Source organism: Acomys minous (genome assembly GCF_964271855.1).
Source record: "Acomys minous genome assembly, chromosome: 4".
Taxonomy (NCBI): domain Eukaryota; kingdom Metazoa; phylum Chordata; class Mammalia; order Rodentia; family Muridae; genus Acomys; species Acomys minous.
This window is the reverse complement of record NC_140486.1, coordinates 108,618,759-108,641,611: the sequence shown is the minus strand read 5'-3', so window position 1 is coordinate 108,641,611 and position 22,853 is coordinate 108,618,759. Positions and strand designations below refer to the sequence as shown.

Below are 22,853 nucleotides of genomic sequence, written 5' to 3'. Positions count from 1 at the left end.
ATAACATTATGATGGCTATTGCAGCAGGCAATAAGAAATTTTTAGGCCCACTATAATCTTACAAAACCACTGGTGTATAGTGTGGCCTGTTGTTAACTAAAATGTCAGGTGGCACATGGTGTATTTTGCCTTTTAGCACACCAAATTATTATGGAGTCACACAAAACTGTTTTATAAAAATGAGGTAGAAATGGAACTTATTTTGGGACAGGACTGTGTCCTAAAAAACAGGTTTAGAGTATTAAGGAACCCTGTTTGTCCTCCAAGGAACTATCTCTGTGGTGTTACAGGTTGAAGTCAGGGCTTCATGCACTCTAGGCAAGCACTCTGTCACTTAGCCACACTCTTTGTTAGAACATTTCATGTCCATTTCACTATGAATGTTTCTTTTAGTTTTATTCCTATATGTCATATTATATGTAAGTCCATTAGTTTTAAACTGTACACTAGTAGATGGAGTAAATCTTTTTTTTTTTGTTTGTTTGTTTTTGTTTTGTTTTTCGAAACAGGGTTTCTCTATGTTATCTTGGCTGTCCTAGACTCACTTTGGAGACCAGGCTGGCCTCGAACTCAGAGCGATCTGCCTGCCTCTGCCTCCGGAATCTTATATATATTCCCTATGCCTAGATGAAGAGCTGCATGGCGGCTGAGAGAGGGGGAATTAGTCTTCCTCAGGCCAGGCCAGGCCCCCTCATAGGTTATCTAATTGGTCAGTCCTGAACACATGCAAACAACACTGAATACATCAGGCTGGGTTTGTGTGTGTGTGTGTGTGTGTGTAAGAGTAATTAAAGAAGAGTCATTGTTCTGAGAGGGAGTTGAGGGACATGGGATGTGGGGAGGGAGGAGCGGAAATGATGAAAATACAGTACTCCTCTATGAGGTTCTCAAGGGTTTTTTAAATTTAAAAAATGTACACTATTCTGAGCTGGGCGGGGCAGCGCACGCCTGTAATCCCAGCACTTGGGAGGCAGAGGCAGGCAGATGTCTGTGAGTTTGAGGCCAGCCTGGTCTTCAAAGAGAGTCCAGGACAGCCAAGACTACACAGAGAAACCCTGCCTCGAAAAACCAACCAACCAAAACAAACAACAACACCCCCCCCCCCCAAAACCCCAAAACAGAAAACAGTGCGCTGTTGTGGAGACCATTCTCCAGGGCTTCACGAGGGAAGACCTTAGTGTCTTTCCCTCCCTACTTGTTGCCTCTGGAAAACAGGTTGTTTTTGGTGTGTTAGTTATTTACTATATTGAAATCTTTTTTTTCACTGAAAGAAGGAATGTTATAGAAACATCAGGTCTACCTTATTTTTCTACCTTATTTTTTATCTGCCTCTGTTAGATCCCTCTTTGCATGAATACATTTTTAAAAAAATGATTTTGTTTGTTTTTCGAGACAGGATTCTCTCTGTGTAGCTCTGACTGTCCAGGACTCGCCTTGTAGACCAGGCTGGCCTTGAACTCACAGCGATCCGCCTGCTAATGCCTCTTGAGGGCTAGGATTAAAGGCGTACGCCACCACTCCTGGCGGGGGGGGGGGGGGGGGGGAGAATATTCTTACAGCCATGATTTTCTGTTACTATTATTGGGTTAAATTTTCCTACCTGTTATAGATATTTGAAGTAATTGGGATGCTTGGATGAATTATTGTAGTAATAAATCTACCATGACAGCAGAGCCAGCCCTTGTCTCATTTATTTAAAAAGTCTTTTTGTAGATCTTCACTTGAAGGCACTTCTTTTCTATTAAAGTGTGCATTAACACAAAGATTTGAAATATTTTATTAAGTGATATTTCTTATTATTTCTTATAATTCTTATTATTTCTCCTTCTAGGAGACCTCCGAGCATGCACGTACTGTAGAAAAATAGCCTTAAGTTACGCTCATTCCACAGACAGTAATTCCATTGGCGAGGACCTGAATGCTCTTTCCGACTCAGCGTGCTCTGTGTCTATACTTGATCCAAGTGAACCTCGGACACCTGTTGGGAGTAGAAAAGCCAGTCGTAACATATTCTTAGAGGAGGATTTAGCCTGGCAAAGGTACTGTCACTTGAACATGATTTGATTTAAACTCGAGAAATGCTTAGTCCTGTGGCCTGTTTTTCATTTTCATTTCTTTTTAAAAAATATTTATTTACTTTATGTATGAGTGCCCAATCTTCATGTACACCTGCATGCCAGAAGAGGGCATCAGATCCCAGTATAGATGGTAGTGAGCCACCATGTCATTGCTGGGAATTGAACTCAGGACCTTTAGAAGAGTAGGCAGTGCTCTTAACTGCTGAGCCATCTCTCCAGCCCCTGTTTATTTCTTTTTGTTACCTGCAAATTTACTATCTTTTCCAGATAATGTACAGAAGGATAATAGATGTTTATGGATAGTGATTATATTAACATTCAAATATAAGTACACGAGGGGAGAGTTTTTATATCTTTCTTAAATTTGCTATTCTACTGGAACCGAGAACAAATATGTGGCACGTGCATGCAGTTGGTTGAATAGGCAACAGAAGCCATTGATGTTAGTAATTCCTAAGATCTGTATTTGTTTCCAAATACGTTCAGATTTTTTTTTCCTTCTAAAGGAGTATTTGATGTGTTTATGTCTGCATATGCTTTGCTGGCAGATTGTAGATATATACACTTCTTTGGAAGTTACCTAGAATTCTTTACATTGGAATCCTAGGTTCATCAGTTTCTGATATTTTCTTTAGTGGAATAATCTTTTTACACATAATCCCTATTTTTCCCATGTCAATGAACTTAGAGTTTTAACTAACTTTTCCTTTGTTGTTGTTGTTGTGTTTGTTTGTTTTGAGGCTGAGGCAGGGTGTCTGTGTGTAGTTATGGCTGTCCTGAAACTCACTATGTAGACCAACCTATCCTCTAACTCACAGAGATCCACCTGCTTCTGCCTCCCAAATGCTGGAATTAAAGACTTGTGCCACCACCACACTCAGTTTAACTAACATTTTCTGGTGAGTAATTTTCTTAGTTACTTCTTAACAAAGAGAAGAATTAGTATATTGTATATCTAAAAAGAAAGAAATGAATACAACTACATTCAGCATATGTTAACGCAGGCATAGAGTAAAAAAGAAAGTCACAAACCATATATGCACTAAGATTCTATTTATATAATGTTCAGAAATATATAAATGATGGCAAATGCCCAGGGATATAAATGCTGTGGTTATTAGTTATTTGTCTTGTTGCTCTAACAAAATGCCCAACAGAAGCAACTTACAGAAGAGAGGGCTCGTTTCAGTTTACAGTTGAGGGGTGCAGTCCCTCGTGGCAGGGAAGGTATGGGTGACAGCAAGAAGAGGAGGTGCTAGTCCACAGGCAAGAAACAAGAGAGCGCTGAGTGCTGTGCTCAGCTCCATTGCCCCCTTCATTGAGTGTGGGGCCCAGTGTATGAGGTGATACTACCCACATGGTCTTTCCACTTCAGTTACTCTAATCTAGATAATCCTGCACAGATGTGCCTGGAGATTGTGCCAGTGCTGATGGACAGCCAAGATTAATCATAATAGTGATTAGCTGGGTGCAGTGGTCCATGCCTGTGATCCTAGTTCTCAGGGAGGCAGAGGCAGGAGGATCTCTGTGAGTTCAAGGCCAGCCTGGTCTACAAAGTGAGTCCAGGACACCCAAGGCTACACAGAGAAACACTGTTTCAAAAAACAAATAAAACAAAAAAAGGTGATAAACATAAAATTTATAATACTGGTTACCTTTGGTTTAGGGAAACGCATGGTACTGGGTAGGAGAACACAGGCACTTCAAAGTAGTCATAGTTGAGTTTTTTCTTAAGTTGCTTGATGGGTCTTTTGATGTTTGTAGCGTCACAGTTATATTTTGCTTTATATTTTATGAACGTAATTGATTCTGTATTTACCAAAATATTATGGAGATTAGATTTTCACCTTTTTAATTATTTTAATTAGCAATGCCTTGTATTTGTGTATTGTCCAGCTCTGAATTGACAAGTGTGACTTAATAAAACAAATGAGAGACATAAGATGGACCTCAGAGATCGAGTACTAGTTCAGTTTTAGGCTCTATGTTAACAGTCTCATATTCCATTAAGTCATCACATCCTTTTGGTAGGAAATACTTTTTCTTTTTTGACAGATGTAAGTGCTAAAGTTCAGAAAGCTTAAGTAATGAACCCAGTAGTAAGGGATGTAGAGCTGTGCTTGGACCTCTGCTGTCTGATTATTTGGTGCTCTTCTTGCAGGTTGTGTGACTGAGAATTTTGGAGCTCAGTTTTTTTTTTTTTAAAATCCAAATCACTTCCATTTTGTATATGTGAAATGGAAATGAGTTTTTCAACCCACCTATTCAACTAAATTTGGTGTTTTATTGACATTTAGTACACTTAAAACATTATCATTTTTTGATATTTATACTAGAGATAAAACTGTACTTTCTTTTTTTTTTTTTTTTTTTTTTTTTTTTGAGACAAGGTTTCTCTGTGTAGCCTTAGCTGTCCTGGACTCACTTTGTAGACCAGGCTGGCCTTGAACTCACAGAGATCCACCTGCCTCTGCCTTTCAAGTGCTAGGATTTAAGGTGTGCTCCACCACTGCCCAGTGAAACTGCACTTTTTGCCTCAAATAAAGTAAGGAATGAAATGAATTGTATATAATCTTATTGTTGTAGGGAAAGATACTTAATTTGATTTTAAATGTTAAAGCATTTATTGTAGCCCCAAATGATCCCAGTATTTTAATTTCCTTTATATAGTTTGATTCATCCGGACTCCTCAAATAGTGCTCTTTCAACAAGACTTGTGTCTGTTCAAGAGGATGCTGGGAAGTCTCCTGCTCGAAACAGGTAAACTGCCATTAAAAACAAAACAAAACAAAACAAAACTACTCTGTTTGACTTTTAATTATGTCCGTAGTAATGAGAACAGGCAGACAAATAGTGAGATTGCTTCAAAGCTCTGTTAGGCTACTTTTTCTTCTTTTTTTTTGGTAGTTCTTTCATTCTTCGGTAGCTCTTTCAGATATTCTCTGATGATGTCAGATGTTGGAACCTAACTTCTGTCTTCTAGTTTAGTATAATGGCCTGAGGGATGTGAGAAAGTAAGCCATGTAGGCAGTCTGTGAAAACGTGTACCAAGAAACAGAGCAGCAGGTTCTTGGAGCACACCTGGCTAGGAATATAAGAAGTCCTATGTGCTGCAGTAGAGTGTCTCAGAGTGAGTGAGTGGTCTTAATTTTGTTTTGTTTTTTGAGACAGGGTCTCTGTGTAGCCTTGGCTGTCCTGGACTCACTTTAGACCAAGCTGGCCTCGAACTCACAGTGATCCACCTGCCTCTGCCTCCCAAATGCTGGGATTAAAGGCATATGCCACCACACCTGGCATGGTCAGGATGTTTTAATCTAGTCTAAGATGAGGAGCTTTTGTAATAAAAGAGTGTTTCAATTGATTTATAAAACTTGAAAATTGTAAAAACCAAAAATTTAAAAATAGGGAAATAAGTGCCAATATATTTTCCATTAAGACATACTTACTTACATTTTGCCTTTTTATTTTGACACATTTTATATAATAACATATTTAACAAACTATCCAAAAGTAATGCCATCATTTTCTTACTTTTTTCGGTTAATAGATGAAACTCACTCTGCAGTCCAGGCTGGCTTCTAATTCATATTCCTCCTGTGTCCACTTCCCACGTGCTGGGGCTGTAGGCATGAGCTACTGTACCTGGCTGAGGATTCCTGTTTGTTATTATTTTTTTAATAGCAGTTTTGGCTTCAGAGTATAATTGAGCAGAAACTTGTAATCATATAACTTGTATGTAGAAACAGTCGATTTCTTTCAGTTAGTAAAATGTGCTTCTGTATTCATAGTGTCTGTTCATAGCTTACTACTTATATCTCTTTTTTGCTCTGGCATATTCCATTTTCTAGATGTGCCATAGTTTATATGACTTCACCTCCTGAAAGACATCTTGGTTGATTTCCATGTTTTGGCAATTATATAGAATGTTGCGAACATCTGTGTGCATTTTTTTTGTTTCTATTTTTCTGAGGGGACAGAGTCTCACTGTGTTGCTCTGTCTGCCCTGGAGCTCATAGAGATCTGCCTGTTCCAGCCTCCTGAGTGCTAAGATTAGGTTCAGGTCCCTGTACTCAGCTCTCTGTAATTATGTTGTATATGGATGTAGTTTTAAGTTCACTTGCATAAGGACCAAGAAGCATGATTGCAGGATCATCTTTAAAGAGCGCGTTTAATTTTGTAAGGGATTACCAAATGTCTTCCAAACTGGCAATGGCGTATTACGTTTCCACAGGCTGTGGAGTTCCTTTGTTTTCCCATCATTGCCAGCATTGGTGCTACCAGGGTTTTGTAATAGGCGTGTAGTGGTGTTTCATCATTGTTCAATGCTGCCATTTCCTGATATGAATTGAACTTTTCGTTTGCTTACTTACCATATATCTTCTTTGCTTTGCCCGTTGTCTGATCATGTTGTTCATTTTCTTCATTGTTGAGTTGTAAGAGTTTGTTTTGTTTTTTGTCTTTGTTTTTTGAGACTGGTGTTTCTCTATGTAGCCCTGGCTCTCCTGGACTCGCTTTGTAGACTAGGCTGGCCTGGAATGCAGTAATCTTCCTGCCCCTGCCTCTTCCCAGTGCTGGGATTAAAGGCCTGCTGACTAGAACTTTTTTCTCCCCTTTAATGTATTTTGAATAAGAATTCTTTATCAAATGTATCATTTGCAAATATTGTTTTGTGGTGGCTTGTCTTTTCATTTTTTTTACATTGTTGTTTGCAGAACTTAAGTACTTAATTTTACTTGGATTGTGCCTTTGGTGTTCTGTCTAAAGAGATCGCACTATATCCAAGGCTGACTAGGTTTTCTCCTGTGTTAATCTTCTTGGTGTTTTTCAGTCTTGTGTTTTACATTTTGTTTTTTGGCTCATTTTAAGTATGTGTCCATCCATTTGGTCTAGTATCATTTATTGAACAAATCATCCTTGCTCGTCTTTTGCCCTTGTTCCTTTGTCAGCGATCATGTGACTGTCTTTTAAGGTCTGTTCTTGAACTCTGTTGTGGTTTATTGGCATGTCTGTCTGTTCTTTCACCAGCGCTTTATGATCTTGATGAATGCAGTTTGATAGTAAGTCTTGATCTTAGGTAGTGCCAATTCCTTAACTTTTTTTTCTTCTTTAATAGGACAGTGTGTTCACTGTTTTTTTTTCTATCCTAATAATCTTTAGAATCAACGTCTGTAATATAACTTGTTTTGATTTTGATTAAGATTGCACTGAAAATGTTTTACAGATGGAGATGTTTTAAACAACTCTTTAAAGAGATTTAATTAATTTTTATTTTATGTGTATAATATTTTCCCTTAAATGTCCATGGAGACCGGAAGAGGGTGTCAGATCCTCTGGAACTGGAGTTACAAATGGTTGTTAGCTATCATATAAGTGGGAGTTGGCTGCCAGAAACATCTTAGATTCATTATATGTTTGATTTTAAATTAAATTTTGGTTGTTGTACATTCATAAATCTATCATCTTTGCCAGATTTTCCAGGACCTCAGCATTAAGTTATGTGATCCTGTGTGAGATCATGACATAACTAAAGAAGACGGGAGCTAGTTTAGGTTCATTCATTACAGTTAATTGTCGTGCCTTTTTGTCTGCTTTGCTATGGAATAATTCCTTTATTTTCCTAATAGTAGATTTGTAAAGAGATAGTCAATTATTTAGTAGAATGTCCATTGGCCTGTGCTTGTCAAATGCTTCAGGATACAACCTTCCTTCCTTCCTTTCTTCCTTCCTTTCTTCCTTTCTTCCTTCCTTCCTTCCTTCCTTCCTTCCTTCCTTCCTTCCCTCCCTCCTTCCTGGTATGAATACGTTTTGTGTACTTTTTATTCTTCCCTACTAGAATAGGTATGCTTTCATTTATCTCATTGGTCATAACTTATCTTTTTGCTAACGTTATGTCTAGTTTTTTTAAACTATGAAGTTAAGTCACCAGTTTCCCCTTTGACATTTGTAAGAGATATGTGACGGTTACTTAAGAGGTTGCATTGTTTCAGTCAGCTTAAGCCTTTTCTGACTATTCTGGGGTTTTAAAATGGTCATGTGTTTTCCTATTCAGGCAGTCCTTATATAACTGCTAGGTGACATTCTAGTCTGTAAATTAGGCAAGAGAATTTGGAGGGTGAAATGCTCTGTTTATTACTTTTTAAAAGAGTCTGACCTCTCTGTAAATCCTGTCTGAGAAGCATTTGACAAGCACAGGCCAGAGGACACTCTACTAAATAATTGACCATCTCTTTACAAATTGAAGGACATAAGAGTAGGAGCTGGTACAGCAGTCAGCAGTCCATGCTGGAGGACAGACCTACATTAGCACTGAAGTAGGATGAGGGCACGTGGACACAGGAGAAAAGAGATGGGGAGCCGAGGCAGGGTTAAAAGGTGAGGTGCATCACAGTAGTCTCATCAGCATGTGCACAGTTACATCACATCAGCTTTGCTAGTTTGTGTGTCTCCCTGTGATTTGAGTTGGTGTGAGGGTTGATGAAGGTCTTCAGGACATAAAATTGAGTCAGAAAATGCTATCTTAGTAAAGTTTAGTCAGCATCCTTGCCATAGCATATTTATTAGAGCTGTTGACAGCAAAGTTAACTAATTTTCTCTTATTCTCGAATACCGCTTTATTAGAGTGTATTCGGGAATTATTGTAATGTTAGAGAATCAGGCGGCATGGAAGAATGCACTTACTGTGGAGTAGACTTAAATTAGCTGAATAAGATACAGTGACGGGCTTTGACTGAAAGAAAAATGTCTAATAGTGAGTAACTGAATACTAAACCTTTGAATGATTTTTTAAATTTTAAAATGTTTTTTCTTTGTATTCCATAAAGGTTGAACTTTCATTTGAGACCTACGGTTTTGAATGGTACTCCTCCTACTATTAGTGGACTGGTTTTAGATACGTTTTCTTTTTCTTTTGAGATGGTTTCTGTGTGCAGCCCTGGCTATCCTGGACTCTTGTAGACCAGGCTAGCCTCCAACTCACAGAGAGATCCACCTGCCTCTGCCTCCAGAGTGCTTGGATTAAAGGTGTGTGCCACCATCACACCCAGTTTAGATATATTTCTTTATCCCTTCTGTTTTGTTTAGCCTGAGCTTTCTAAAACTAGCTCTGTAGCCAGGCTGGACTTGAACTCATAGAGTTCACCTGTCTCCGATGCCCCTCTCCCCTTGCTCCCGCCCTGACACCCAGTGATGGGCTTAAAATTTGTGTGCCACCCTGTCCACCTTTATCCCTGATTCTTCTTTACTTTTTTTTTTTCCCCGAGACAGGGTTTCTCTGTTACACAGAGCCCTCGTTGCCCTGGACTGTCTTAGTAGACCAGGCTGGCCTTGAACTCACAGAGATCCACCTGCCTCTGCTTCCCAAGTGCTGGGAATAAAGACATGCGCTACCATGCCTGGCTTCCTGATTCTTGACTTAAAAATTGTTTTACATCTAGTTGGATGGTGGTAGCACACACCCAAGCACCCAGGAAGCAGAGGCTGGCAGATCTTTGAGTCTGAAGCCAGCCTGGTCTACAAAGTGAGTCCATGACAGCCAAGGCTACACAGGGAAACCCTGTCTCAAAAAAAAAAAAAAAAAAAAAAAAAGGAAACAAAGGCACCTCTTTGACCTCTGGCTTCCACATGCACAAATACCCATACATACACACACCACATGCACATACAAACCAAAACAAAACCAATAAACCTAAACCAAAACCAAAACCAGAAGTTTTACATTTATATATTTACCTTTATATTTTATTTATGTGTGTATATACACGTGCCATAGCACACATGGAGATGAGGGGATATCTCTCATTCTGTCACGCAGGTTCCAAGGTTTGATTTTGGGTCACCAGGTTTGATGGTAAATACCCCTACCCACTGAGCCTCCCTGCTGGGTTTTCCCCAGGATTAAGTGAAAAAATGTATAGATTATTCTAGAAATGACTTCTATAGTGTTCTGTGACGTTTCTTTTTATCCTTTCTATTGAAGCTGAATTTTGATTTCATTTTTGTTTTTGTTGTAGATGCTAACTGAATTTCCAATTAACTTAAGAATAAATAAATCTTGTTAATGATATTCTACTTATAAGTCATTTGATACCTTTGCAAGGAGGCATAGTTAATGATACATGTGAATACTTACATGATGAGAGGAAATATATTCCCTATAACTTTTTTTACTGATGAAATAATATTTAAACATAATATATTCAATACAAGTCTGCTAATGAGAAGGCAAAAGATTCTTTTTTGTGGCATACCATTCTGCTTAGTTGGGGTTCGCAGCTAGTGTTCCTATCATCAGAATAATTGCAGGTTGTTCCTGGGCAGGCTAGATTTACCATTCACAACATACTTCTTTTAGCCCAGATATGTAAGGTTATTTTTGCTTATAGTTGTCATTCCTTATTTTTCTCACCTAGAAAACTGAATATCCAAGATTTTTTTACAAGCAGAGTTTCTGTGTGTTTCCTTTGCAATACTACTAATATGTAAACTGTATAATTGTTTTTCTGTATTATTTAAAACTGCTCAAATGTTTTTTAGTCAAATTGTTTCTCCTGTCCTTCCCTATGTTTCTCCAGTGATAGTCTGTATAGCTGTCGTAACTGCTTTTAAAGTTTCTTTAGCAGTGGCACCTAAACATGTATGTATGAATCTTCACTTTGTTTGCAGATGAACTTAAAATTGTGATTTGATATTTTGTTTATATTTCTAGATCAGCCAGCGTTACTAATCTATCACTGGATCGTTCTGGTTCTCCCATGGTTCCTTCGTATGAGACATCTGTCAGTCCCCAGGCCAACCGAACCTATGTTAGGACGGAGACCACTGAGGATGAACGCAAAATTCTTCTGGTACCAGTCCAGCTTTTAACCTGTTGTTAGTTTTGAGCATAAAGAGTGCTGACTCTTTATTCCCTTAAAGAAACACATATATAAGAGAGTCAGCGAGGCTTGGCAGGCATGCCTGTAAGATATATTGGGACACCTGAGGCAGGAGGATTTGTGTTTGAGGCTAACTTGAGCTAAGTGAGATGTTTTCCTAATATATATATATATGTTGAACAGGGAAACAATTAGCTTAACTTTTTATTTACTAGCATCACTTGAAAATTTATGTAAATATTCTTTGCATACTAACTGTATTACTATTTTCTTTTGCTCTTTCATTTGGCAAATCAGAATTTATCTAACACAAGAATTGAATTTGAAGTTAGATTGTAGCTTGCTTAAATTTTCAAAGCATGATTTTTGTTTTTGTTTTTTTGAGACATGGTTTCTCTGTGTAGCCTTGGCTGTCTTGGATTCCCTTTGTAGACCAGGCTGGTTTTGAACTCACAGAGATCCATCCCCCTGTCTTTACCTCCTGAGTGCTGGGATTACAGGTGTGTGCCACAACACCCGGCATCAATACATGATTCTTATATACATGGAAAACTCTCAGAAAAAAATTCTAACTTTGTTATATGACATAATAATTGGCTTTTTCCTCAGTGTATGTATATGGAAAACACTTGCCTAATCCTAAGAGCAAGGAAATGAAAAAAATAGTCTTTTGTTCTAAAGGTTATAACTGAAAAGGCAGAAATAATATCAATGGGAAATCCTTACTAGTGAAAGAATTAATATTTTATTTTATAATTTTATTTTGTTGTTTTTGAGACATGACCTCTCTACCTAGCCCTGGCTCTCTCTATGTAGATCAGGCTGGCCTTGAACTCACAGAGATCCACTTGCCTCTCCCTCCCAAATACTGGGATTAAAAGGCATGTATTGCTATGCCTGGCTTTGAAATATTTTTAGTAATAAAAATGTGTCAAATGTATACCATAGCTATTGTTACAGAGAAATAAAGTAGGAAGATTGATAACAATGAAGGAGTCAGGAAATTCCAAAGTGCTTGAATTGGATTTCAATCGCTGAGATTGGTTTCGTTTAGGCAGAATGTGACTCTTATTTAAAGATATGACAAAGGTACAGATTTAGGATCAAAGCACTTTCTATAGTCAGATGTAGAATTTATTAGTTGAGACAGTTTAAATTGCAATCTATGGTCAGAGGTAGCGGGACCTGGTAGAATGCAGCCAATAAGTGACCATGTTCTGACATCTCCCCCTTTTTATTTTTCAGTGGTAGGATATCCAGAGTGGTTTTGATTTGAGATGTTGTAGATACATCTAGTTGTCATTAAGCATTGTGTGTAATACTCTGCCACCAAGAACAGGGATCCAAAACTGTTCATTACTATTGGTTGTATTATATTGATAAGAAAAATCTAGAGAATAGCTTGAAAAGAGACCCATATTATTTGTAATTTTGGTCTCTTGTAGAACATAAGTCTATATTATTTGCCCTTCACTAGGAACACAAATGTTACGATGTCCTAAGCAAATAGGAAGTGATTTAAATTCCAAGGAAAAATTAAATGCAGTCCTATTTTCAGATGAATGACGGAGTCTCTTATAGCCCCAAGGTCCAAGCATAAACACAGTAAAGATAGCAAGAAGCAGCTGGGCTTGGTGTCATAGGCCTTTAATCCCAGTACTTGGAGGGCCGAGGCAGGCAGATGGCTGTGAGTTCGAAGCTAGCCTGGTCTACAAAGCAAGTCCAGGACAGCCAGGGCTACATAGAAACCCTATCTTGAAAAAACCAGAAAAGAAAAGATAAGAAGGAGCTGGATCCATCCAATCTATTAGTTGAAGCCAAGGAGGTTGAGAAACATATTTTGAGGCACTCGCTGCTGATGCACAGGTCAAAGAAGATAGCATCGTCAAAAAGAGACTCTCAGATGACACAGGGCCTTACTGCTTGTAGGTGGGCAGAATTGACTTATGATGATCCAGCCAATATCTCCTTTTGCCCTTTAGCTAGAAGTTTGCTTTCTGGTGACTTCTATTGCCCCTCTGCCTTCTAGCCTAGGGCTAGGAGGAATTGTAGAGAAATCCATAATGCTTCAGTGGATCCATCTGCAGTGACAGATGCATACTCCTTCCTAATATTCTTCTGGAGAAGTAAAAACAGGGCAGGCTAATGCATCTGCTTGCTTATTTCCTTCTGTAATAAGACCAGGGAGGTTAGAGTATGCATGCATGTGAGTAATAAGCAAAGGGTGCATATATGGATTTTAAGCTGATGTTGTAGTTCTTGTAGTGAAGACAAAATTAAAGCAGTTTTTATTGCTGGAAATCATCCTATAACATAAGCAGACTCTGAAACAATATTTAAAGGTCTATAAATTAACTGAAATAGATGAACCAAAGCAGTCAGTTCTACCTGTTGGGCTGAAGAAAAAGAAGTAGCAATAGATTGATGAGTGTCTAGACCACGAATCTCTCCTATACCTTTAGATGAGCCATCAACAGAGTCTGCTCGTGGAATGGGAGAAGGTTGGACAGTTTTTATAACTACAAATTCAGTCTGTATGAGAAAAGTCTCATGGTTTACCAGTTGGATAATGATTTCCTACCCTTCCATAGTAATCTGCAAATGAAATTTGAAAATCCAGAGAGCTCTGTAACACTCTTAAAAACCGATTGTTAGTTAAGGGTAATATAATACAACAGAGGTTCAAGTCCATATAACTGTTGACATTGGGCCCTCCCTTGATTTACTTATTGATCAAGAGGAGTAAGGTTAAAAGTTAGTGTTTTAAGGGCTGGAGAGACGGCTCAGAAGTTAAGAGCACTGGCTGCTCTTCCAGAGGTCCTGAGTTCAATTCCCAGTAACTGCATGGTGGTTCAGCAACCATCTATAATGTGATCTGGTGCTCTCTTGTGGTGTGCAAGCATACATGTGGACAGAACACTGCATACCCAATAAATAAATAAACAAACAAACAAATAAATAAATTTACACCCCCCCCCCAAAAAAAAAGGAAAGAAAAAAGTTAATGTTTTATGGCTCATATGGTATAAATAAACCTATTCCAAATGTTTATCCTCTTGTGCTGTAAAACCTGTAGGAGACAGTTTAGTGGGGAACATAAGTTTAAAGGCTGTGAAGGATTCACATGATACACAAATGCCTCTTTTAGTTGGGATTCAAACAGCTATAGTTCCTTTCTTGGCTCTCGAGATAAAACGCAAGGACTGTCCAATGCCATCTTTCTTTCTAGAGTTTTAAATATATTGGTAAGTACATATCAACCTTTTGATTTTGTTGAAATTACAGTGGAAATACCAAATGCAGTCCATGAGGCTGGGAAGAATTGAGAAGCTGATTTCTTTTCACTGACATGCCTAGCTTGCTTAGGTTGTAAAGTTAGCATTTTCTTAGGCTTTCCTAAATCTTTACCATGAAATGAGGGAAATATAAGATGGATTATCAAATTTCTCACCTCATGGAGGATATGTATCTAAAGGAGGCTTGTCATCAGCATAGTGATACATGGTGCTGTTTTTACTTTCAGTTTTGCTTGAACTGGGGTTGGGGTTGGGGTGTCTTCTTTTTTGCCTGTTTTACCAATTTGAAGGTTTGAATCCTCCTGTTTATATTCATTCAAGGAGTTAGCCATCTCTTTTTCATGATTAATATTTCTCCTTATCTTCACCATTTTCACAACAGTCTTAATTATCTTTCCCTTTGTTTGTATGCTGTCAGTGTTCTTTTGGACTCTGTCCCATATTTTTTCATCTAAAGTTACTTCTGGAAACTAGGGACTCTAGTCATAATTTGCTAGCAGTCTAATAGTTGGGATTTTAGGCAGTAGTGGTGCACATCTTTAATTCCAGTACTCAGGAGGCAGAGACAGGTGTATCACTGTGAGTTCAAGGCCAGCCTGGTCTACAGATATAGTCCAGGACAGCCAAGGCTACACAGAGAAACGCTGTCTCGAAAAACAAAACATGAAAGACAGAGCTTTTCCTGGTTTCTGTCTGTTCTTACTCACTCCCTTCTGTGAGGGTCCCTACTCTCTTACTTGGTAGCTGACTTCAGGTTCCTGTAGTAGGTGCCATGTCTGTACCACTCCAGCTGGCAGTGGGACCTGGGGTAATGGAGCTGGTAAATGAGGCGAACTCAAGGCTCATGCCATAGCTAACTGTATTCAGAGCATCAGACAGTTTATACTCTGAGGGTTAAGAGGAGTCACATGAATAAAATGTAGTCACAAGGGCAAACCACACATTGACAACAAGCCATGTGTGGCAAAATCATGTTTTTCTATAGAGAAATATAAATAAATAACAATAGCCAGTTGTAATGAGTAATCAGAAGTAAGCTTACTCCTCTCCGCTACACCTGGGAGGACATAAAAACATTTTCCAAGAACAATTTCGTGTTTTGAGGAAGCTGCTGTCACAAGACTTGTGTCTTGTTTTCTTGGAGTTTTCTCACAAGCACTCAGAATTCTTACATGAGTCCTTTTTGTACTGGGTTCCAACCTTTATACTTACAAGTTTGGTTTAGTTTATTATTATTATTTTTTGTTGTTTGTTTTTCGAGACAGGATTTCTCTGTGTAGATTTGGCTGTCCTGGACTCCCTTTGTAGACCAGGCTGGCCTTGAACTCACAGAGATCCGCCTGCTCTGCCTCCCGAGTGCTGGGATTAAAGGCGTGCGTCACCACGCCCGACCTACAAGTTCAGTTTAAATTCATAACTGAGGAACAGTGTTGAGAGTTTTCTGGAGTAGGACGTTACTCAACAAAGACTTTCCTTTAGAAACGTTTGCTGGGCACTTAAGAATAGTGGAGGGTGCCTAGAATCTGTGGCCCCTAGGCTACTATAGGTTAGGTAACATAATTGATTATTATCTTTGTCTGCCTTGACTTGTCTTCAAGGAAGATAGCACTTAACTAAGAGACAAGTAATATGTGCCATTGGCAAAAACAAACAAAGAAAGGAACACTTGGGATATTTGGTTTTGAAGAGAAAAAACTATGCTTGGAATTAATGAGTAAAATTCAAGCTGTTCCATGTATGTGCCATTTATATTTAATTTATCACAGTTAGCTACTGTGAAGAGATCCAAACTGAGATTCTTTTAAGATCTCAGAACCATAGGAAATCATCTAAGCAGTACACAGCATCCCTCTGGGGGTAACTAGTTGTTTTTGTGATTGCAGGATAGTGTTCAGTTAAAGGATCTGTGGAAGAAAATATGCCATCACACCAGTGGGATGGAATTTCAGGATCACCGGTACTGGTTGAGAACGCATCCCAACTGCATTGTAGGAAAGGAATTAGTCAACTGGCTAATCAGAAATGGACACATTGCTACAAGGTATTTTGGTTTTAAAATGTTTGGAATTATTCATTAGTTTATATTTATTGATGAGTAGGATGTATATTTAAAGATGTAAGGATAGCATCTTTTGTGAGTTGGGTGCCCAGGAACCACACAGCTCTAGGGTGGGACAGTGTCCCAATGGAAGGGTATCCTGGGACTTGGAAGCCCAGGGCCACACAGCTCTGAGAGGGGATCTCCTTCAGCAGGGAGACTGTAGCTCCCAAGGGAGGGCACCCCAGCTGAGCTCAGAGGCTCAGGAGCCTCAGCCTCACTCCACTTTCTTGCTTCTTTTCCTCTTCATTGCTTCTTGACTTCTTCTGATGACAGAGTCACACCAGGCAGCAAATTTGTAAAAAAGACTTATTGGAGGAACGAATCCGGGAGTGGCTGCCTCTGCTCCCAGGAGAAGACAGCAGGGAACTGAGCAGACTTATCCTTTAGATACGATTTCATAGGGGGCTGAGCTTTCTAGGGCAGAGATTTTCAAAGTGAGGATTGGTGGGGTTTCAAGTCTTGAGTTTGGGGAGTGAGGATTGGTAAATTTTCCTGTTTAGGCTGGATTTGTTCCTCCTCTTCGTGGATTCTTCCCTCTAATAAATCTTTTTAAAGAGATTTGCTGCCTGGTGTGACTCTCTCATTGGAAGAAGACAAGGAACAGTGAAGAGAAGAAGCAAAAAGGTAGACTGAGGCTGAGGCTCCTGAGCTCCTCAGCTCAGTTGGGATACGGCAGCTCCCAGGGGCAGCGCCTCTGCTGAGGAGGTTACTTCTCAGAACTGTGTTGTTCCTGGGCTCCTGTGTCTAAGGATGCCTTTTATTTGGGATGCCTTGTTCTCTGAGCTGCGTGGTTCCTGGGATTCTGACTCCCTGGCTACCCTTCCCTCTGAGCAGGAAGGATAACACCATGGATAGCTCCCGCTGAGCCGGTGTTATCACTCTGACAAGAGCTGCCATTTTGACTGCTCCTGTGGTGCAGGCTGGGGTCAGGGAAAAGGGGGCTCGGACAGCTCTGGGTGTGCCTCTTAAAGCTTTTGCTCAGGGCCTACAACCTCTGTATTCCATCTACTCCTTCTGCCATGTGAGCACCCATGTGCACACAAACACAATAACCAAACATGCTGAAACATGCAGTAATTCCTGAAATGGATTCCTAGAGAAGCCGGATGGGAGAATGTAGCTAGAGTCTAAGGTCAAAAAGATTTTCTTGCCACTATTCTGTATCTAGACATTGCAACCTGTACTGAGAATTGAGCTCATAACCTGTGTCTGGAGAGACCTAGTCCATCTCACAGATCACATATGTATAAAACAAATCAGAGACCGAATCTGTTGATTATTGTGCTAGCGACTTTTCTGTTGCTGTGATAATGATACCATGTCCAAGGCAACTTATAGGAGAAAGAATTCGTTTTGGCATAAGCTTACAGAGGGCTAGAGTACATGTGATCGCTATCTTATTTAGGGTTTCTATTGCTACGATAAAACACCGTACATATATATTACAGCAATTAATTAGAAAAAAAAGAGGCCATGAATTTGAAAGAGAACAAGGAAGGATAGTTATATGGGAGGGCTTAGAGGAGGAAAGAGAAGGGAGAAATGATGTAAGTATATTATAATCTCAAGAAAATGAGCAGGGTTGTAGTGACACACGCTTTCAATCCCAGCACTCGGGAGGCAGAGGCAGGTGGATCGCTGTAAGTTCGAGGACAGCCTGGTGTACAAAGCGAGTTCAGGACAGCCAAGGCTAACACAGAGAAACCCTGTTTTGAAACCCCCACCCCCCCCAATAAATAAATTAAAAAAAAAACAAACCAAACAAACAGACCATGACCAAAATCAACTAGGGGAAGAAAGAGTTTCTTGGCTTACAACTCTCAGGTCACACTCCATCTGAGGAAAAGTCTGTTTAGGAACTCAAGCGAGAATGTGGAGGCAGCCAGGCATGGTGGTTTACACCCTTAATCCCAGCCCTTGGGAGGCAGAGGCAGGGATAGCCAGGGCTATACAGAGAAACCTTGTCTTGAGAAACAGAGCAAAACAAAAAGGTGAGGAATGCTAAATCCCCTAAGACTTTCTCAGCCAGCTTTATTGCACACCTACTACCACTGGGGTAGGGGTAGGACCACCTGCAGTGTTCTGGGCCTTCCCTTCCTCAACTAATAATCAAGAAAATGACTAGCCAATGGACAGGACATTCTCCACTGTTGAGTAGAGAAGGAGATCTGACTTTCACACAAACTCTGGTGCCCCATATTTGAACATGTCCCTTGGATGGAGATGCCTGGTGGCACTCAGAGGAAGGACAGTAGGTCACCAAGGAGAGGCTTGATACCCTATGAGCATATACAGGGGGAGGAAGTCCCCCTCAGTCACAGACATCGGGTAGGGGAGTAGGGGGGAAGTGGGAGGAAGGGAGGAATGGGAGGATACAAGGGATGGGCTAACAACTGAGATGTAATATGAATTAAAAAAAAAAATGCTCTAGAGGCTTGCCCACAGGCTACTCCAGTGGGAGCCTTTTCTCAATTACGGTTCTCTCTTCTCAAATGTCTGGCTTGTGTCATGTTGACAAAACAACAGACTAAATGGGGCTGCAGTAATAGCATAACAACAGGTAGCAGGCGTGGTGACACAAACTGGATTCTCAGAACCACATCTTGTTTTCTTTTTCTGTATGTATTCTTGACTGTCCTGGACTCAGTTTATAGACCAGGCTAGCCTCAAACTCACATTGATCTGCCTCCCTGAGTGCTCCTGAGTGCTAGGATTAAAGGTGTGTGCCACCACGCCCGGCCATACAATTTTTATTATTTATTTTATAAATATATAAATATATAAAATTTATTTTATAAATAAATAAAATAAGTATCTGTAAACAGGGAACCTCTGGGTCCTAATTTGGCTGTATCTCTTTTTAGTTTTGTTTCTTTGAGGCTTGAACTCTTTATTTCCAATGTAGGGGAACAATTTAGTATTGTACAATTAAAATAGTTTAGCTGTGGATATTGAACAAAGCAATGTTGGCTAAGTGCTTTATTAATTTGTGAAATGTCAAATACTCTAATGTCTTTCATTTATATATTTTTTATCCCTATTATATTTGTGTTGTCATTTTTTTTTTTTGTTTCTTGAGACAGGGTTTTTCTGTGTATCCTTGGCTGTCCTAGACTCACTTTGTAGACCAGGCTGGCCTTGAACTCACAGCAATCTGCCTGCCTCTGCCTCCTGAATGCTAGGATTGAAGGTGTGTGTTACCACACGCGGCTTTGTGTTGTCTTTTTATTGATAATTTAATCTGTTTGAGTATAGGAACCATGTCTTTTTACTTTGTTAAGAATGGTGTGAATGCATTGTGTACTCAGTGCATGCTTACTGAAATTACAATTAGCTTGGTTAAAAACAAAAGCTACCTAAAGGGCTGCCTTACCAGTAGATTTTCCTTTGCTCGGGTACTTAGAAGAGTTTAATTTGTTTCAAGGATTTCTTTTTCTTTTTATCCCTTACCTAAAGACCATTTGACAGTTCCTCTGATTAGAAATGGAAAAAAAAATTGAAGAGGTGTTTTATCATATGCCCACACAATTACTCTGCATGATCTTTTAAAATTTAAAATTTCCTGGTCTTGATTTAGGGCACAAGCCATAGCAATTGGACAAGCAATGGTTGATGGACGTTGGCTGGATTGTGTCAGTCATCATGACCAGCTTTTCAGGGATGAGTATGCACTGTATAGACCACTGCAGGTAATCTTGGAGTGATGCTGTTGATGAGAACTGTAGTAGCTAATTTTGAAGTTGTGTGGGAATGAAAAGTAGTTGAATCATCTAAAGATGCTGTTTCTAAATACTTCCAGATTCAATGCTAGGGAAGTCCCCTGCCACCGAGTTACCAACTTTTAGGCTCTAATAATGTTACTAGATGTGGCTTTTCTTAGACTTAGCTTTCTGATACTTAGCTATTTGTCATTTAATGTTAATGTTTTTCAGTTTTACTCTCTGTATTTTTAGAACTAAGAGGGAATGAATTATAATAAAATGATTGGAAAATTTGACATTAGTTATTGAGATAAATTTTGACTCTTGATATACACACTATACACTAATGACCAAATGCTTAAATTTCTTTTTTTGTCATTTTATGAGAATGAAAGTTATTTATAGGTAAATTTAAAAAATACATAATTCCTTAATTTTTTGTTTTTATAAAAAATACATATATACACATATGAACACACACACATACACACACACACGCCTATATGATGAGCCTCTAAGAAGCTGTGGGTTAAGAGTTGTACACAGAAACTAGAAGCTGCATAGTTAGAAATGAGAAAGAACCCCACGACGTGGTGTGGTGTAGTTAGAAATGAGAAAGAACCCCATGGCGTGGTGCGGTGTAGTTAGAAATGAGAAAGAACCCCATGGCGTGGTGCGGTGTAGTTTGTTAAGGTTGGGTTATTTTCTAGGTGGTTCTAGAGTTGCCAGGGTTAGGCTGTGTTTTATGCTTTCTCACTCAGAACTGAAAGACAAAGTGAAGTCCTACTAAACACAGAGAAATACTCACTGGTAAAATGCCACATAAGCTTTGTAGTTAGTGAAAAGTGGTTATCAACATGGTACTGCTCTGCACTTCTGTTTTGTTATTTGGCTGTTTCCATGTACATTTATTGAGTTGTTAAAGTTACAGAAACATAGACCACAACCTCTTTATTGTGTGCTAGTGATGTCACCGAGAGCCAGTTGCATGTTTTGTTTTGGTCCTTTCAGAGTACGGAATTTTCTGAGACACCTTCTCCAGACAGCGACTCGGTCAACTCTGTGGAAGGACACTCTGAGCCGTCTTGGTTTAAGGACATAAAATTTGATGACAGTGACACAGAACAGATTGCTGAAGAAGGTGACGATAATTTGGCTAGTAAGTTTGGCTGTCTAATGTTTTTAGTTATGGCATATTGCTGTGTTGCTGTGATAAAATGCTTGTTTTGTTTAGGATTTATGCCTCCTACCTGATGTAAACATCTGATAGTAGTGACCCTTGTCTTAGATACAGTATTTTCTTAAGAAGCCGGCTTGTTAGTCAGCTGACATTTCTAGATGTAGTATTAGTCTCTAGTTTTCAGCAGCTTAAAAATAACTCTTGAGCTAATATCTTGGCAGGCAGCTTTCTTATCTCTTCACTGTGGTATCAGACTTCCTCTGTGCAGAACCTCCAATATATTTCTTCATTTAAAACTTCATTTTAAATTTAACCTGCTTAAATTTTATTAAGTCTACCCAGAAAGAAGTACATGAAAATACTGTATCCATTTTGGTATTGCACATTGGGCTTGTGTATTAAATTTTTTTTCCTTTCCTCCAATGCCCTGATAAAACCCACTTTTACTCCCCTCTCCCTATATTTCTTTCCCCTTCCCAAACTAAAAGATTCTGCCAGTCCTAGCAAGCGCACCTCAGTCAGCAGTTTCCAGTCCACAGTGGACAGTGACTCAGCCGCTTCTATCAGCCTGAACGTGGAGCTGGACAACGTGAACTTCCATATCAAGAAGCCCTCCAAGTACCCACATGTGCCCCCTCACCCTGCTGACCAAAAAGGTAGGAGGTAGTCACCACCTGGACTTCAAACAGGCTGAAGAGCTGGGCCCTAGTGTCCCATTAAAGCCTGGCTTCTGGCTTCCTCTGTCCCATAAGGCTGAGGGATTTTGAGTAGGTTTTTTTTCCCACCCTTTCTCAACCCGCCCCCAGTCTCCTCTCCACACCTTTTTTGGTTGATTCTTTTTATTTCTTATTTTCTCCCTTTGCACTGCCATGCCCAGTTTAAAGTATATAGTCTTTAAAAGGAACTTTATCTGACTGCTCTTCCCATAATGTGCAACTTCCAAGGTGGCAATTCTTCGCATATGTAACATGGACGTTCTGCTCTATTCTTCTGTCATTTTTTCATTTAACATCACAAAGCCTCTTTGCCTGTGCTATTCTGCAGCAATAGTTTCTTAAGGCTGTCCAGATGCTTTAACTTAGATTGGGGGAAATTTCATTCATGTCCATTACTTTTTTTAAAAAAAAAATTCTTTTCTAGTGAAAAATGAATTCCTTTGTAATTTTAGTTGCTTTATTTAATGCCTTGAGTTAGTTTGCTAACTTGAAAGTACTAATGACCACATTGAAAAAAACTTCCCAAAAAATAATGTAAAAGGAAAGATAGAGCAAACTATTTCTAATAGGTAATATGGCAGCATGCATGTGTTGCTCCTTTTTACAAGTGGAGGATGAAGCTGGGCATGGTGGCACACGCCTTTAATCCCAGCACTCGGGAGGCAGAGGCAGATGGATCTCTGTGAGTTCAAGGCCAGCCTGGTCTACAAAGTGAGTTCAGGACAGCCAAGACTACACAGAGAAACCTTATCTTGAAAAACAAAAAGTAAAGTAAAGTAAAGGAGGATGAGCTGTATAACTAGGTGCAATTAGAAACTAATTTAAAGTATAACCCCAATGTACCATTCTTTTAAGGAAAATAAATAATTAGTTATGGGAGTTCATTATAATAATAACTGAAACATTTA

General features: G+C 39.3%; 1 protein-coding gene across 8 annotated transcripts in view; it reads left to right on the top strand.

Moving 5' to 3' along the window:
* The window catches only part of PIKFYVE (phosphoinositide kinase, FYVE-type zinc finger containing), a gene marked incomplete at its 3' end in the record, with an annotated part of 93,773 nt that overhangs the window by 14,369 nt on the left and 56,551 nt on the right, over positions 1-22,853 (top strand). For 5 of the 8 annotated variants that reach the window (XM_084778075.1, XM_084778077.1, XM_084778076.1 and 2 more), the window contains 7 exons: positions 1,832-2,039; positions 4,749-4,838; positions 10,783-10,921; positions 16,131-16,288; positions 19,926-20,037; positions 21,061-21,208; positions 21,718-21,885. In XM_084778075.1, coding sequence (XP_084634201.1) covers positions 1,832-2,039; positions 4,749-4,838; positions 10,783-10,921; positions 16,131-16,288; positions 19,926-20,037; positions 21,061-21,208; positions 21,718-21,885 — 1,023 coding nt within the window. Of the gene's footprint in view, positions 1-1,831; positions 2,040-4,748; positions 4,839-10,782; positions 10,922-16,130; positions 16,289-19,925; positions 20,038-21,060; positions 21,209-21,717; positions 21,897-22,853 lie in introns of those variants that run through there. The other 3 variants (XM_084778080.1, XM_084778079.1, XM_084778081.1) reach the window with 2 other exon arrangements.